The sequence below is a fragment of the Trichoderma camerunense genome (genome assembly GCF_050948025.1).
Source record: "Trichoderma camerunense strain CBS 138272 chromosome Unknown V8C40scaffold_9, whole genome shotgun sequence".
In the NCBI taxonomy this organism is placed as follows: Eukaryota; Fungi; Ascomycota; class Sordariomycetes; order Hypocreales; family Hypocreaceae; genus Trichoderma; species Trichoderma camerunense.
Genome location: NW_028145361.1, coordinates 834,017 through 849,735, shown reverse-complemented (window position 1 = coordinate 849,735; position 15,719 = coordinate 834,017). Strand labels below are relative to the sequence as shown.

At 46.9% G+C, this 15,719-nt stretch overlaps 4 protein-coding genes across 4 annotated transcripts; all 4 read left to right on the top strand.

Moving 5' to 3' along the window:
• Nucleotides 1–5,945: 5,945 nt before the first annotated feature.
• Nucleotides 5,946–7,619, top strand: V8C40DRAFT_245532 (thioesterase domain-containing protein). Its single transcript, XM_083215927.1, has 3 exons — nucleotides 5,946–6,505; nucleotides 6,656–7,257; nucleotides 7,320–7,619. Exons 1-3 carry the CDS (start codon nucleotides 6,235–6,237, stop codon nucleotides 7,425–7,427), a joined length of 981 nt encoding a protein of 326 aa, XP_083073132.1. The 5' UTR covers nucleotides 5,946–6,234; the 3' UTR covers nucleotides 7,428–7,619.
• Nucleotides 7,620–8,548: 929 nt separating this feature from the next.
• V8C40DRAFT_245525 (HAD-like domain-containing protein) lies at nucleotides 8,549–9,656 on the top strand. Its single transcript, XM_083215926.1, has 2 exons — nucleotides 8,549–8,706; nucleotides 8,764–9,656. Exon 2 carries the CDS (start codon nucleotides 8,775–8,777, stop codon nucleotides 9,537–9,539), a length of 765 nt encoding a protein of 254 aa, XP_083073131.1. The 5' UTR covers nucleotides 8,549–8,706; nucleotides 8,764–8,774; the 3' UTR covers nucleotides 9,540–9,656.
• A 384-nt stretch (nucleotides 9,657–10,040) lies between these two features.
• On the top strand, nucleotides 10,041–11,080 carry V8C40DRAFT_245522 (uncharacterized protein). Its single transcript, XM_083215925.1, has one exon. The coding sequence runs from the start codon at nucleotides 10,175–10,177 to the stop codon at nucleotides 10,913–10,915; it is 741 nt and encodes a 246-aa protein (XP_083073130.1). The 5' UTR covers nucleotides 10,041–10,174; the 3' UTR covers nucleotides 10,916–11,080.
• Nucleotides 11,081–13,478: 2,398 nt separating this feature from the next.
• On the top strand, nucleotides 13,479–14,734 carry V8C40DRAFT_245521 (2OG-Fe dioxygenase family protein; the record flags this gene model as incomplete). The annotated part of the gene is made up of 1 exon (XM_083215924.1): nucleotides 13,479–14,734. A coding segment is annotated over exon 1 (860 nt), but the record flags the coding sequence as incomplete, so codon positions are not given.
• Between the last annotated feature and the right edge of the window lie 985 nt (nucleotides 14,735–15,719).

Sequence of the window (15,719 nt, the reverse complement as noted above, 5' to 3'; positions counted from 1 at the left end):
AGAATACCTAGAAAGTAACGAACAGTTATCCTCACTTTCTCGGAGTAAGTTGCCTCGAAGACTATCGACATACTGAATGAAGCAATACCAGCTGAAAAGGCTTCGGGCAAGGATTGGCGTCATCTAGCACCGCTATCCTACATTCCGTTACCGACGTCATCCCACCAACCGTCATGGCTCCCGGCAGATGGTGGGTTTCATTGCCGTAAGGTGCGTCTTTGTCATTGCAGATGTCGTAAGCAAAGTACAGGATATGCGTGCTGAGACCCTTGCTGTGGAGGGAGTTTCCCGAGAAATCGCATCTTTGTGATGACGAAACGTAATAAGTCAAGACTTTCCAGCTATTCGGAGAGGATGTGTAGCTCTTGGCATGTACTAAAGGGAGGGCCCGGGACTTGTTCTGATAGGTTCAGAACAAGAGCATGGTAAGTAGCACCGCGGCTGTATACGAAGAGCTCACTCAGCGTAGGACCAATGGTGGAGAGACCCAGAGTCAGGTAGGTAGTTGGGTCCATCAGCCTTCCAGAATATCGATGTCGTCCTGTTGCTTTCCCTTTCTTTCATTCCCTCTCTCCTCATGCAAGGTTCGAGACTCGCTTGCTTTGTGGTGGTGTACCTGGTTCGGCCGTAGATTGGAGACGCGCGTGCTTGCGATGTAACTCTTTCATGGGCAGAATCTTGTGGGGGAATGGCAAGCGATGCTGACAGTCGTATAACGGTTTGATTCCTTTCCTCATTTTACCGCCATTCTACAGTGTCATCCTTGTCTTTTGGATAGAATAGTTGCCCTTGTAGGCAGTTGGCATCTTATTGCAGTGTAGGTGGTGCAAGCGGCAGCCCATACGAACTGTATTTCCCCGCTACCGGGACTTTTTTATTTCTGCTGATGATGATATTTTCCGACAGGGGTGTCGGGGAGAAATAATTCAGCATTGGTTTCAGGGGCCCAAGCGCTGGAGGTTGGATGTGTGCAATAAGGAGTACGGTTGACGTGTGTCGGGGCAAGGATGGACGTGGTAGCATCGTAGGAGGGTAATATTGGTTGCGTGAGTTGCAATCGGTACAATTCGGCGAATAAAAAGCAGTGTGTGGATATAGGCTGCTACTCTGGACGTCGATGAGTGGTCAATGACGAAGAGTTTGCCATGAGTCGGTGAAGGAGAGTCACCCTCGACTGGCTGGATGTATGATAGAGCCAATGCCTGTATGTGCCAAGAAGCACAGGAACTGAGCTCCAACCCGGTGGAATGATGATGCAGTTTAGCTGTTTCTATTTAGTAGATTAGAGGTGCTGCAGTGAGTAGGTTGGGGGGGAAATGTCGTCAGGCTGTTGTCAGCATGGATGTAACATCGGCAGAGCTTGGACCAAAGCAACGAGACATCTCCATCTATTCTCTCTTGAAGTCTGTAATTGTCGATTCGTTCAACATCGTAAATGTCTGACAGGCGTTGAAATTGCATTCAGCACTAAACCCACAGTGCATGAATACGGAGTAGAGTGCATGTAAGCTGAGAATACAGCACCATCGATGGGCCGTGTACCCCAGGCGGCCAGCGAGAGTAGAGGCCTGATTGAACGGGAGCATTGGGAGTTGGCTACCAATGACAGATCAGGTAGAAAATTTGGGGCAACCTATTATCGTATTATCCAGAAATAAGGAGCGAAACCCGAAGTGAGAAGATGTATATGAGAGCCGGTATTATATATGTAAACGCACAGGATAAGTGTTGGATTGACGCCTGCCTGTCTTTGGATGTCGAAGGTTGGAAGTTGAGAGAGTAAGTCGGTCGCGACTATCGCAGACCCTATAGGCAAGATCTAGAGATCTAATATATTCCCTATGCAATGACTTAGATACCCAAAACAGCAAGATTCCCCCTTCTTTGGCTTGTCTTGGTGATAGATGGCAGCGGCTCCAACGCTTTGTCGACAGTTTCTCTTCTGATGTCATTTGCCGGTGGCTCGGAGATAGCACCGATGGCGTGCGGTATGTAATTGCATAATAAGGGCGTTGAGAAAGCATAGCTAGTTGCGTTCAAACCAAGATGTAGAAGTATCAAGATGAAATAGTCTAACCGAGCGAGTTGTTCATACTCACACAAGGCATAGCCCATAGTAAATATTTCTGTCTCAGCTGCCCTTTGTGCCTCACGATATGCCTCTGAGAGTTGTTCATTTGAAAGTCTGGTGTTGGTCTTGATGGTGTTGTCAACATGATATCGTCGAGTAAAAAAATTATGATGGGAGTATTCGCCTCCTATTTGCCATGAATCCGTCTGCATGGCGATATAGAAAGATCGTTATAAAGACTCGTTAGTTTTCGAGAACTGTCAGTAACAAGGGTTGACAAGTTTGTGCTCAACACGTGGGTTGAGAGGAGGGATCTCAGAGCGAGAAAAGAGACAAAGCTTTTCCTTTTCAATGTTAGAACCAGATCAAAATGCATCATTCTGTTGTTGAAGCATGACATTAGAGTTAATATACTGACCATGAGCAATTGAGACTGTGACATCAACGGCATAGTCTCTGGAGTCTCGACGTAATATGACTGTTCACCAAGATTTATTTGAAGGCAATGTAATCGTGTGTGGGTGTCGTAAATCAGATGATTATTGGCAATAAAGGAGAATTTATCCAGCAATCGATAGGCACAATATACTTCTACTCGAATTTGGTCGTATTGTCAATCTTCTATACTTCTATTGCGGATATCGCCTAACCGCAGTTTCAACATTCGCAAAATGATCGGTAGCGGGAACTCTGATATGATATCGTACAGTCGTCTTCCCTAGTATGAGTTAACAATAAAGATTATGAGAGAGGTTTCTAGACCGTTTGAAGAAGTCAGAGTGTCGAATATTCGAAAGTCTCGAAGAGAGTTGACAGATTCATGAGCTTAGAAGAATGCGTTTTCGAACAATACTATCTCAAATTCATCAGCCTCTTCTATAAGTGAGCACACATAGAAAGTATTTACCCCTTCGAAAGTGTCAAATAACAAGTGAGACATTCTCTTTGTTCCTCGTGGGCATCATCGCCCTGTGTCGAAGCACGTGGGATCCCTTCTCTTAAGTCCCGGAGCTAGGGGTTGTATAGAGAAGCCTCCACTATATTTTTTCGGTAAGAGGACAAGTACAATATCAGTTGACATGTTTTTTGCTGTAGTTTCATTGACTACACCCATGTGTCTTCCGTGATATATAGGAGTTCGTACCTACGAACAACCACAAGAGAAGTAGAAGAAGTAATACACGGCACCTAATGGATGATATCAGATGTAATAACCTCCTCATCAAGAAGACACGTCATAGATATCTTTCATCCTTTTGGATGCCATGCATTGCTACCACACTGAAATCCTACAACATATGGGATGTCAGACTCTTGCTTCATTATAGTTAACTAGGGAGACATACGGATCCTTGGCGTAAAAGAGTTCCAGGAGGTGGCTGATACAACATTATTGCATAACATTATGCTTTGCCGTTCATAGAGCTAAGTCACCAGTACAACCATCTACCTAACGCATAGGTCTGAGCTCACACGAAGTTTCCATTGAGAAAAAACAGATAAGAACATACCGCTGGACTGACCTCATGGTGTCTCATAAGTAACAAAAGATGGAAAGAATAATGCCTTATCATAAACACCCTCTCAGCCTCACCCAGCCTTCACTCTGAATTTGAGACATTGTGCTTCTAAGCACTTGGTCTGAGTAACAACTACAACATCCTGCGTAAGCATTTGATCGACAAGCTGCATAACTATCCTGAAGACTGAGTTGTTGATAGAAATGGAACGAATATGGCGAATATGGCCTGACTGATGAAAGCAGGATCACTCGCATATCATCTTGTAATTACATCTACTCCATATCAAAAGTAACTCTAATCTATTTAATGTCATGCTACTGGGCAAGTTGTTTAAATTAGCAATAGTACTTCGTATTTGCCCAAGGCATTGTTGGTCTAAGAGCACAGTACCCGAAGCCAAGCATTGGATTTGGTGCCTGACCAGCGAAGAAGCCTCGGCTATGATAAGGGTAATAGTAATTATGCTAGCACAGACTGTCAGATGTTTCTCTAGTCCGTTAAAACAAATCAATCATTGTTCGGCTTCATCTTCTTAATGTGATGTGACGTGGTCATGGGTCCAAGCAATGCCTCGTCTGCATAATAGTTGACACCAGCATGATTATTACTACCGAATGAAACGATTGATCTACCCAATGGAGCACACACTTCAAGGGCTTCTGGAAGAAATTATCATTAAAATACATACTCATGATAGGGATCATTTTCCAGAAACAATACGGTAGAGACAACCAGATCGCAAAATCCTGGGACAAAGCCAAACTAGATACAACTAAATTAAAATTTTACAGTGATATCTTACACTAAGGTTAATACTACAATAGCGATATCTACAGTAGCTTCTTGAGAAGCTAATCTCCCTCATATTGTCCCTAACAAAGGAAACGATCGTTTTATTTCTCTTCAACGTAGCAAGCTACCATGATTTTCAGGCAGAGTTCATCCATGGTCCTCGGCATGCTCCTACGGCCGATACTGACATGTGTGATGTCAATGGTCTAGCTTTCGTAGACACACTTTCAAAAGTCCCAAGACCGCTATACCTCTTCTTTCTTCTTGGCTCTACAGGTATGGTGCACGATTGCCTTCCTTTTTCGAATCACACAGCGGGAAGCCCACACTCAATCACAATCGGGGTAGAATTCTACCAAAGCCTGTTAAAGCCGTCTTCTTCCCAGCCGCAGCTACAGACGCAAGGGGGTATCATATTACTCAGATAGATGCAACCTGAGTAATATCCAGTTAGCAAGGGTTAGTGCGAGCAAAGGGGACACACGCCCTTGACCCTTGCTCCCGTCCCTGAGTCCTTTGGTGCTGACTCCGGCGACGATCATTGTGGGAGTGGATCTTGTATTACTACTGTACCGCCAGCCGATATTCTCAGCCGTTCAGAAGCCTGGGTGCTACCACACATGTGCATGAGGCAGCCCGCTCTTTAGGCGTGGCGCACGGGATGAATTTCGAAATGAGCGTAATGCTCTGTTATTCGTGTATGCACACGGGACAGCTAGAACATTTCAGGTCGCAATTTTAATTAATACGTCTTGTTTCTGCGTTGAAGCTAACACTGGGCAGGAAAAGTGCAATATTTGCCAAGAGGATGCGGCAAACCTGAGAGGGCGCAAATGTGCATTTTGAGGCGCCGCCTCATATGTAGGGAGAGAAATTGCGCCAGCTCATCCCTTGTAGCTAGCCAACCTACAGGGCGGCTCCGAAGCAAAGCAGTACTTTAACGCCGTTCTGAGACCGTAGGAGCTGCAGGGAGGAATTACTCTCATTGCAAAAAGAAATTCTTAGACGCGAAGGCCGAAGCCAATCGCTGCACGAATTTGTTCATCTGTCGCCCTGTAAGAATGCCGATCACAGTCAGTAGAAAGCATCAAGCCCGAGTACGAAGCGGTCAGAGACAATAGACGTAGAGGATTTTAGATGGTAATGGTCCAAATAGGTAGCTGCAGGGAGCGTCAGGAGGGGGATACTATTGCAATTCTCTCTGGTTCGCGTACAGGTGCTACGTCACCCAGTTGTGTCATTTACTCGTACACGTTTTCTCGTCTTATCTTGTTGAGATTGTGGCCCAACTGTTCCGTACGAGATGGTATATCAACTCTACTCTCGTGAGCTTGAAATGGAGCATCCGATCTCTAAATGGGGCGGCACTTCCAGCCCAGTTATAGCGGATCTCCCACCTAGCTGATCTGATCATCGTAACCGCATTGCCGGGCTTAAAACCATAAGGTTCAAGATTAGCTGGTGTGCGAATATCGGGCCCGCTGCGAACCCGCTTCGCATCCCTGTATAGATCTCGTTGATTCCTCCAAAGTCCACTTATCGCCCTCAGAGCGCGCAAGCTTACATAACGACTACAGTCGCAGTCAGATAGACAGGACAAGGATCTCCCATTAGTAGAGAAAGGCCATATTGTCGGGGTGGATTAGCTTTCCACCGAACAGAGCCCAGCCTGTGGGACGTAAGACACGAAGGAAGCTCGAGTCATCCATCAGGCCGCGACCGGGGAGAGACGAATTGATGACATTTCTGTTTCTCGAGCAAGTGCATAGTTTGCTTTGTGTTGAGTGTGTCTTGTAATCTTTTCTCGAATCTCTAACAAACATTTTACGAAGATTACATCTCTTTATAATGTACGAAGACGGCCCCAATCCCACAAAAGTTCAGGTTACTCCAGTCTACAAACGGGCGAATCCGCCCCCTCCATTGGTCTTGATACACGATGGAGGCGGCACGACGTTTGGATATTTCATGCTAGGAAGCTTGTATCGCGAAGTATGGGCAATTCACAACCCTCATTTCTTCGATGGAGGCGCCTTTGAGGGCGGTATGGATGAGATGGCGCGCTTGTACATCCAAAACATGAAAGATGCGGGTATCAAAGGAAACATCTTGCTAGGCGGTATGTGTAGAGTGGAGGCGCAGGCCATGTCATACTAGCACGCATCATCTGGTGGAATTTCTGCTGGGGATGATTGTCCTTGGTGTGCATCGTAATCTGTAATTTCGGTATCCCGCAAGACTGACCATCTTTTTGTTGTTCTATTCGCAGGCTGGTCCCTCGGTGGATATCTGTCTTTAGCTGTCGCGCGCTTCTTAGCTGACGACCCGGAGGCTACGATCAAAGTTTTGGGTATCGTTATGATGGACTCGCCATACCATATCCCCTACAGCCAGGTTGAAGGCCTTACCGACGATCCTGTCCTCGAAGGCATTCCAGCGCCCGTCCAAAAGTGCTTCGATCGCTGCGACGAGATGCTTGACAACTGGGAGGTGCCCAAGTGGGACGGACCTGCATGCAATGGGAAGCCAGTCTTCTTCGGCGTTGGTGGAAGACGATACTCTGTGGCCCCCGGCAAAGTGCTATATAAGCCTTTTCAGGGAACATGGTCGCCGATCGAAGTGCCACAGTATAGCCAACCATTAGAGGAGTCGCAATCCGAGAGGACACCAATAACACCACCGCCCACAGTTCTGATACGAGCGACTCAATCTATGCCACTCCCAGAAGGCAGAACAGAACCGTTCATAATAGACAAGTATCGTGGTGATCGTACACTGGGTTGGGCAGGCAACACCCCAGATTTCATCAAAGCAGTGCTTGATGTGAATTCGAACCACTATGAGATGTTTGATAGGGAGAATGACTCGCAGGTATGAAGTTCGGTATCAGACTGAAATGAATCTTTTGAAGATGGTTAACTAACTACACTCAGATCAAAGACATCACTGCACAGTTGAATCTGTCACTGGAAATTTTAGACAGCATTGGAAATACTACAAACCCGTCTTTCGGTGGTAAGCCAAAGCTGGATTACTTTTAACACGAGTATTGACCGCGTGGTGCTTGCTCGGAACATGACATTGAGATTGATTTGCGTCTTACAGGGCATCTTTAAGGAGAGGTATACCTGGTAAACCGGTAATGGAACAAATAATATTTACAGAAAGCCATAGAAGGAACGGGCCATAGAAAATGGGGTAGATTGAATAGGCGAATAAATATGAAATACTGCTATATGTGCATGTCTCTTCGTGCTATCTGTTAGAGACCATGATCGTCATAAATGAGACTTGGTGGTTTGGGCAGTTGCTCTAGAAAATGAGGGGGCCGAAGCTCTTCGCTCTATACACTTATCATCATCACATCTAAGCGCTTAAAAGATCAATTCCTATTTCCTTTTAGTCTGCTGCCATTCTCAGCTCGAGAAGAGCAGCCAGGCGCGCTTCGAGAGGAGTATCTCAATGGTACAGCTGACGTAGCGGGACAAGGACTCAGGGCCTGTTAGGCACGGGGTATAACAGTCCTTTCATGCAGCGCAATATACTCTGATCACATATGGACGAGTTAAATCACCCTGGCCGTTTCCTTCTCCCGACAATAAGCGGTTATGCAGGATCAATGTCTCATGACGTGGTGCTGCCACGCTCCAGCTCCAATAAGGGTCTTACGTAGTATCTCCTCTGGTACGTAAGATAGTTCTTCCTCAGTGTAGTAATACAGTTTGGTCAGCGTCGTTATCTTCGGAGAAGAACGCGTGCAAGGTAAGTCTATGCAGACTTCTTGCCTTCGAGTATGAGATTATACCGCCTGGTCTAAAATCCCCCCACCTCGAGATATTTGCAATTGTTGCTGCCTGCTGCTGCAGGAAAGCAGACCGCGTAGCCAATTATTATTATGGAGGTAATGCCGGAACAAATGAGAAGTGATTCCCACCAGGATTACAAAGGATATTAGTCCAGAAGACGAATGAGAATAGTTCTTGTAATGATGACTACTGTGTGTTTTCAGCACTCTATGTGAATAATATGTGTTATCCAATTTCCCAAATAGGCAACGAGATAAAGGCACAAGTATGCATTACAAGTGACGAAACATGATGGAAATAAACACGAGCGAGCCTGAACAGGACATGAGAGTGTCATATGAAAAATGCCCCGCATCAACCAACCCCGCCATCGGCGCAGTAGCGATATGTAGCCGTGAACAGGGCGGGGCGGCAGAGCTTTGGCAGTGCATGAAGCTTCAACTTTGAGCCGTTCTTTGTAATAATAGATTCTCAAGAATCTCAATTCTAACCTGATATAAATCAAGAAATCCAGGTACCATCAGAAACGGCAAGATTGAAAACGAGGCAAGCAATTAACAAGCAGAAGCAGCTGTGGCAAAGATGGCGACGACTCGACCGATCACCTCCTTCAAGGCCCTCACCTTTGACTGCTACGGTACTCTCGTGGACTGGGAGTCTGGCATCTACAACAATCTTCAACCTCTGAATCAACAGCTCGCCGATTCACATCCCCTCAAGAATAATCGTCTCGGCTTACTCAAAGCCTTGGTCCGACACGAGGGACTCGTCCAGACAGCCAACCCAACCTACCTATACCACGCCGTACTGGCCGCCGCATATGGTAATCTCGCAGCTGAGCTGGGCGTCTCGGCCGATGAGGACGCAAAGTCAAAGTTTGGATTCGGTGTCGGCGACTGGGCCATCTATCCAGACACTCTCGAAGCGTTGAAACGGCTACATAAGCACTATAAGCTTGTGATTTTGTCCAACGTAGACCTCGACTCGTTCAAGCGCACGTTGGAGAAGCAGTTCCAGGGCTTCCCTTTCGATGCCATTTACACGGCTCAAGAAATTGGGTCGTATAAGCCAGACTTGAACAACTTCCGGTATCTCATTGAGCACTGTGACAAGGACCTGGGTGTTGAGAAGGAAAATATCTTACACACGGCACAGAGCTTGCATCACGACCATGTGCCGGCAGCGCAAATTGGACTGACGAGCGTTTGGATTGAGCGAGGCGAGGAGGTTGAGAGCGTCATGGGAGGAGATCCAGAAGCGTATGCCGACAAGGTGTCCTATTCATGGAAGTTTACAAACATGAAGGAGATGGCCGATGCTGTTGATGCCGCCGCAAAGAATGCATAGAGGGACCATATGGAAGAGACGACGACTATATAGAAGAGACAGATATATGATTAACCAACCTCATTCTCTCCATCTCTCTCTATACATGTGTAATTGATATCACCTATCTCATATTAATAGGTGTTAGTGTCCCTCCCCGTAATAAATAGTGCTGTAACGGAATTCTTCGCCGTGCCCTGGTCGAGTATAATCAGGTATCAACCATATTTGCTGCTTATTGTCGATATCATCACCGTCATTGAGATCAAGGCTATATTTAGATGACACGCGATTTAACGCAATTCCCATGAGAATCATGGCCAATATTTTTCCAATCTGAGGTCAATTACATCATTGGCTCCTGAGCGTGGCTGTGCTATGATCCTTCCGCAACAGCTGCCATGTGGCGCTCAACGCCTCACCAGCGCTGGGTATTACCGCATTTGGCAACCGGCTGAAAAGAGGATTTTCAGGCGATGAGAACAAGGAAACGGATTTGGGATATAAAGCTGGCGATCTGGGGGCAGCTTGGTGAATATATTCATCATCAAAATCTTTTACTCTCATCTAATCTTCAGCAAGGAATTCATCAGTTCATCAATACTGGTACCTACACAAGACAGTCCATCTCTATCCTGTATCATACCCTTCTCACAATGGGCGGTGCCGAATCAAGAGAAGCTCACCAGAAAATCCACAAAGCCTCGCTGGAAGGTGTGACATTCCCAAAAACATTGGAGCTCAACTACGACCCCTCATGGAAGAAACTCAAGCTATCCCTCGGCCACGGCTCTCAGCCGCTCTACATGTTCAACCTACCACAAGGTTGGTGGGGGGACCTCATCATGTACAACGGCCCTACCCTGGATTCTCCCCCGCTCGCAGCCGTCCGCAACTCTGGCAAGACGGCCATGGGCAATGTCGTCACTCTCCCCCCTCTCGGGCCCGGCCAGGAAGTTATTGAGGAGAAAATGTCCCGCCGGACGAAGCGCTTCGTGGACTTGTATTCCTTTACCGTGCCCGTGCCCCAGAGAGAGGGGGAGAAGACAACGCGACGTGTCGAGCGGTTCGAGTGGGTGGGCACGGGAGGGAAAGAGGTCAAGGACTTGCATGAATGGGTCCGTGGATGGAAACTCAGGCGAGTCGCGGAGAGCTATGCAGATGCATATGCAACTTCGGATGATGAGAAGGACGATGGAGACGTATCGACGTATGAGAACACGGACGGAGAGATTCTGGCCGTCTGGGCGGATGCAACGGGCCTGAGCAAAAAGGCCGCTAAGTTCGAGTTCATCAATAGTGGAGCGACCGGTGAGCTGGGGGAGGCGTGGGCCGTCATGGCGGTCATTACGTTTGTGAGAGTATGGCAGAGATACATGCAGGTGGTAATGGTGTAATAGGTCGGATACGTAGGCGAGGGATGAGGCGGCACGAATCCGGGGCTGGAGAAGAGGTCGGATACTGGCCTGGTTTAGGCCCATTGCATTATGTGGGATACCTGTAGAGGGCTTGTAATATAAGCATGTAGTAATTAAAAACTCCGTTTATACGCTTTTAGACGACTAAATCCGGGACTGTAAACCACACTTCAGGCAAGGCAATAACTCGACTCAGTAGATAGAGAGTAGTGACCTTCGATTGGGGCACCATGCCAGAAGGCAGCGGCTCATTTCGTAATTATTTGTATTAATTTATATCTTCTATTTGGAGTCAATCTAATCTCTTGATATGTTCCCGCCTGTGCGACTCACAATCAGTATTGCCATGTCATGTATAAACGTAAATACACCCACTAATGCCAGACATCCCGCCAAGGGCGCCACAAGCGTTTCAGGAACAAAATCCAAGTCAATATAACATGCTACGTGGGCAGTCGAAAGCCAAGTATTAAAATACAATTAATTAATTCTTCCCCGGCATCAGTTAATCCCGTGCCGTCTGAGAACTTGGAAAGCATCCGCACGGATAGATCACATGGGCCAATGAACGAAATTCACCTCTCTCGAGCGCTCACCTCGAATCGCTTCGCTTCGGCTCCAACGTATTGCGTCGGAGTTGCATCTCTCATTCCGCCTAGCTAGAATTCCTTGTTGACGTATCAAGTCTCACACAGGCTATGATGTACATGTATATTGATTGGGATGGTATCTGAGCGTAATGGTTCGCCTCTCGTTCATCCGCTCGGGCCTTTTCTCCCCCAGGCGAAGCCATTATGACTGACCAGATATAATCCCCACGCACACGGGATGCTGTGTAACACGAAAAGAACCGTTGATACGGAGTAGTTCCCGTGTCCATGTTTCCAGATCGGGATACTACCGCGTGTGCCTCGATGGTTAGACTCAGCCATCACAGTAATAAACCACCCTTTGAGAGTACATGTAAGGAAGTGGCTTCAGCCCCGTATGCACCTTTATCCCCTTTTGGTACGGCACGGCACAGGGCTGATGTGTTCAGACGCTTGTAACACTCACCGGCTGCTGCTCGTCCACCATCTAAGACAACACTAGGCGGTTCATTGGTTGGTCGTTGACGTAGCCCCCTCGCGTCAAATAACGCTATATCGAGGCAGAGGGCATGTAGCATGTGAAGTTCATGTATTGACTTCTACCTCATTTTCTTGGTCTCGACCTCATCATACATGTATCATCTATCACGGATTGTGCCTCGTACTTCCGATACTGATACCTGTATGGACCATGTGTTGCCGTACTAGCTTAGGCTGACGTATCTGAACATTTACGACAAAGAGAATTAGTCTGGCAGAGTTCTAATGTAGTCAAAGATGTCTTACATGCCGTCAGATAGACCCAAAATTTATGAGCTCATTACGAAACCTCGGTTAGAGGATCGTAATATTCCCGTCTGTTAGTGCCATCCATCGACAAGTAGACATGCCGGATGTCCAGGTATCGTCCCGAGAACCGTCGGTAAGGAGTTAAGCGACAAAACTAAGCGTGTCTGGTCTTTACCCCTGCCTTGTGCTCGTAGTAAGTTGGTAAGCTACGTTGTGGCATACTAAGAACTTGTGTGGCATCGCGTAGGCAACGACATCAGATTACAACGCTAGTGTGTGTCTCAAGGTTGGCTGAGGGAGAAAAGACGTCGACTGATTTGCCTTGTTTCTCATCGAGGTAGTTTACGGCAAGAATGGTACAATGCTACTCTGTGTAGGACAGCATCAAAGGACCCAAATCGAGCATCACAGCGCTTAGGAGTCTGTTGTTTGATCCGCACCTCCCCCATCCCTCCCTTTTCCTCCCCACCACAAGTCGCTTTTTGTGTCCCAAAGTCCATTGACTCTATACACCCCTTTCGAGAATAAGAAGGCGCTATTTCCCATCTTCCCTTGACTACCATCATTATCTTGGATCACACAAGCAATTTGTACTTGGAGCTCTTTCATCCACATTTTCTTCCAGATCTCTTTATCTTGCACAGGGAGTTGTTCTAAGTTTTCGTTCTCGTTCTCGTTTTCTTGGAAAGTTGACAGTAGAAGCAAGTCTTTTATTGAGGGCTATCCTGAGCCATACAAACTCAAATCCTGAATTTCTTTTGTTACAGAGAGCTATCCTGAGCTACTCTTATTCACTCCTGACAGAGAGCTATCCTGAGCTACTCTTACAAATCCTGATAGGGGGCTATCCTGAGCCACTCCTGAACTGACTCCTGATCATTTAAAGATTTTTTGAAAACAAAATTGAAGATTTTCTTGTTTTGCAATAAAAAGAAAGCAAACTCTTCTAAATCTTATATATCGTCTTGACTCATCAACATCATGTCTTCATTCAGGTCCGCTCAACGTGCAGTCCGTGCTTCTGCACCCCTGCTTCGTTCTTCGCCTCTCATCACCAACCGAGGCAGCCAACGTTTGTTTCACGAGTCTGGAAAGGCCAAGGCCGTAGAGGCTATCGCCACCCAGACGCCTCTGAGCAACGGCCCGCCCCCTCCCCCTTATATGGCTCAACAGGTTCAACAGCATCAGCAGCAGATTTCGCAGCCAACCCCCCAGGTAGAGGGCTACACACAGCTTAACGTCCGAGATCAAGCGTATAAACCCAAGTTCTACGAGACCATCGGCAAGATCATGAAGCTTCGCGAAAAATACCTGCGTGATCGTGCTATCTTCGTCGAGTCTGAGGAGATGATCGAACTTATGCTCGGACTCGGCGCCAAGGAGTCTGACATCCCCGGCATGAAGACTGTCTCAGACAGGCTGTACCACGACCCTACCCTGCCCTTCCGCCTGACGCGCAACAGCCGCTTCTGTCTCGACTTTGATACACACTCTATTCGCCGCCTAGAATTCCAGCCCTTTTGCCTGACCGTCGAAGAGGACTTCAACCGCTACGACTCTGGTGCTATCCGCCGATTTGACGAGGTTGAAAATGATTTGCAGCTCAACTCAATCTTCCAGGCGCTCTTTGCCTTCAAGGCCATGATCATCCATGGCATAGAGATTGCTCACCGTCCCAAGCTAGAGTACGGAATTAACAAGTGGGTGTGCACCCTGTTCAACCTCCGCACTGTTACCACTCCCCATATTCTGGGAGAGCCTGCGCTCGAGGGTGTGCACTCTGATGGTGTCGACCACACCATGACCACCTTTTTGGGAAGCTACAACATGTCAGACAACAGTGCTGCCACATTCATGCACGACATGGAAGAGAAGACCGGCATCCCCCTGGAACAGATTCAGCCAATCCACTTGGTTGGTCGAGTCCAGCACAAGAGGTTCCTTGATACGCTGATGGTCGTCGACCACGAGCGTAAGCACAGCTTGTCACCAGTTTTCCCCGTCGATAAAAACAAGGAGGCGCATCGGGATATGCTTGTCTTCTTCACTCGCAAGCCTGTGGAGCAAACCCACGTGTCTGGCGGCATCGACTCGCTCAAGCCTCACAAGGACCTACCTATGGAGATTCCTCTTTACTTGCCTGGTGCTAATTAAAAAAAATCACTATACTGAATGAACATTTAAAGTTCTTTGCTCACACATGAGATGAACTAGCGGAGGTGATCTCGGACATTCGGATGCGTTTCAATTTCGTTAGCTGCATTTGGTGGATGATCTAGGGTGGTATGGACTGCATGATAAGTTGACGCCATTTTCTTCATGTGTAAGGCATCTTATTGCCCCTTATTTATTGTATAAAGGGAGATGAGGTGCAAAGTGGAAGGTGAAAAGGGTTGTTCTTTTAATTGCTTCTCTGAGGAAACTTTTACCTTTGTTCTATCTTTTCTGTTGTTATTGGATCATGAGCTAGATTGTTTCTCATGGAAGTACACAGAGTACGTTCTTTTCTGTCTGGGCTTTTGTGACACGCATTCATGTTTCGACGAACTCTATATATGTTTCCGGATTTTGGTGATACTTATTGGATTGTTCGAATCTTTTGCCCGGCTTTGCTAGTGTTGTCCTCTTACGTTTGAAACGGTATACATGTGCCTACGATTCTGATAGTTTTCACTTACAATTGACAGGGTGATACCCAAGATTGGTAGTTACATCAAAGTGCAGTCATAGATGGTATTGTTTCGTGCTGTAATGATCATAAAAGCACTAAATTGTGTGGGAAAAAGACGGATAAAATGCTCGAAGTATGTTTACACTTGTAAAATTCCTTCAACAATTTCTAGGGGAAGCGAATGAGGGCAGAGAGTCGCCATGAGGCAGCTCATCGTGGGCATCGCAAAGACCCTGAGCGATTAGATAAGATCAATTAGATCCCTCTGGAGAAAATAAATTTCCTGGCTGTGTTTTGCCTTGGCGAGTCCCTGTATGTCGTGTTAATTAATGCATGATGTGTTCATGTTTTGAGCTCTGCAGCCACTATATGCAAGCAATGCCTTATGATGCCTACAAGCATGATGACTCCTCTACTGACATACTTACGATATCTTCATACATGGCGGATACATATGTACAATGTGTTCCCTCCCTTACATCCTACCCCCACTCTCACAGGCGAGGCCAGGGTCCTACCCAACGTCATTTCGGCCAGACGCCTGCTGCAAGGAGGTGCTACTCTAGCACGCTATTAAGCCACTCAATTAATGTGGTGTAATGTGAAGGACGCAGGAGAATATGAAGGATATATTAATGGCTTCACCGCTTGTTTCGACCCTGACTTGTGATTGTAGCACATCGTAAAGACAACAAAGCAATGCAGGGGAAACATCGTCTTTATGAAACTAGCA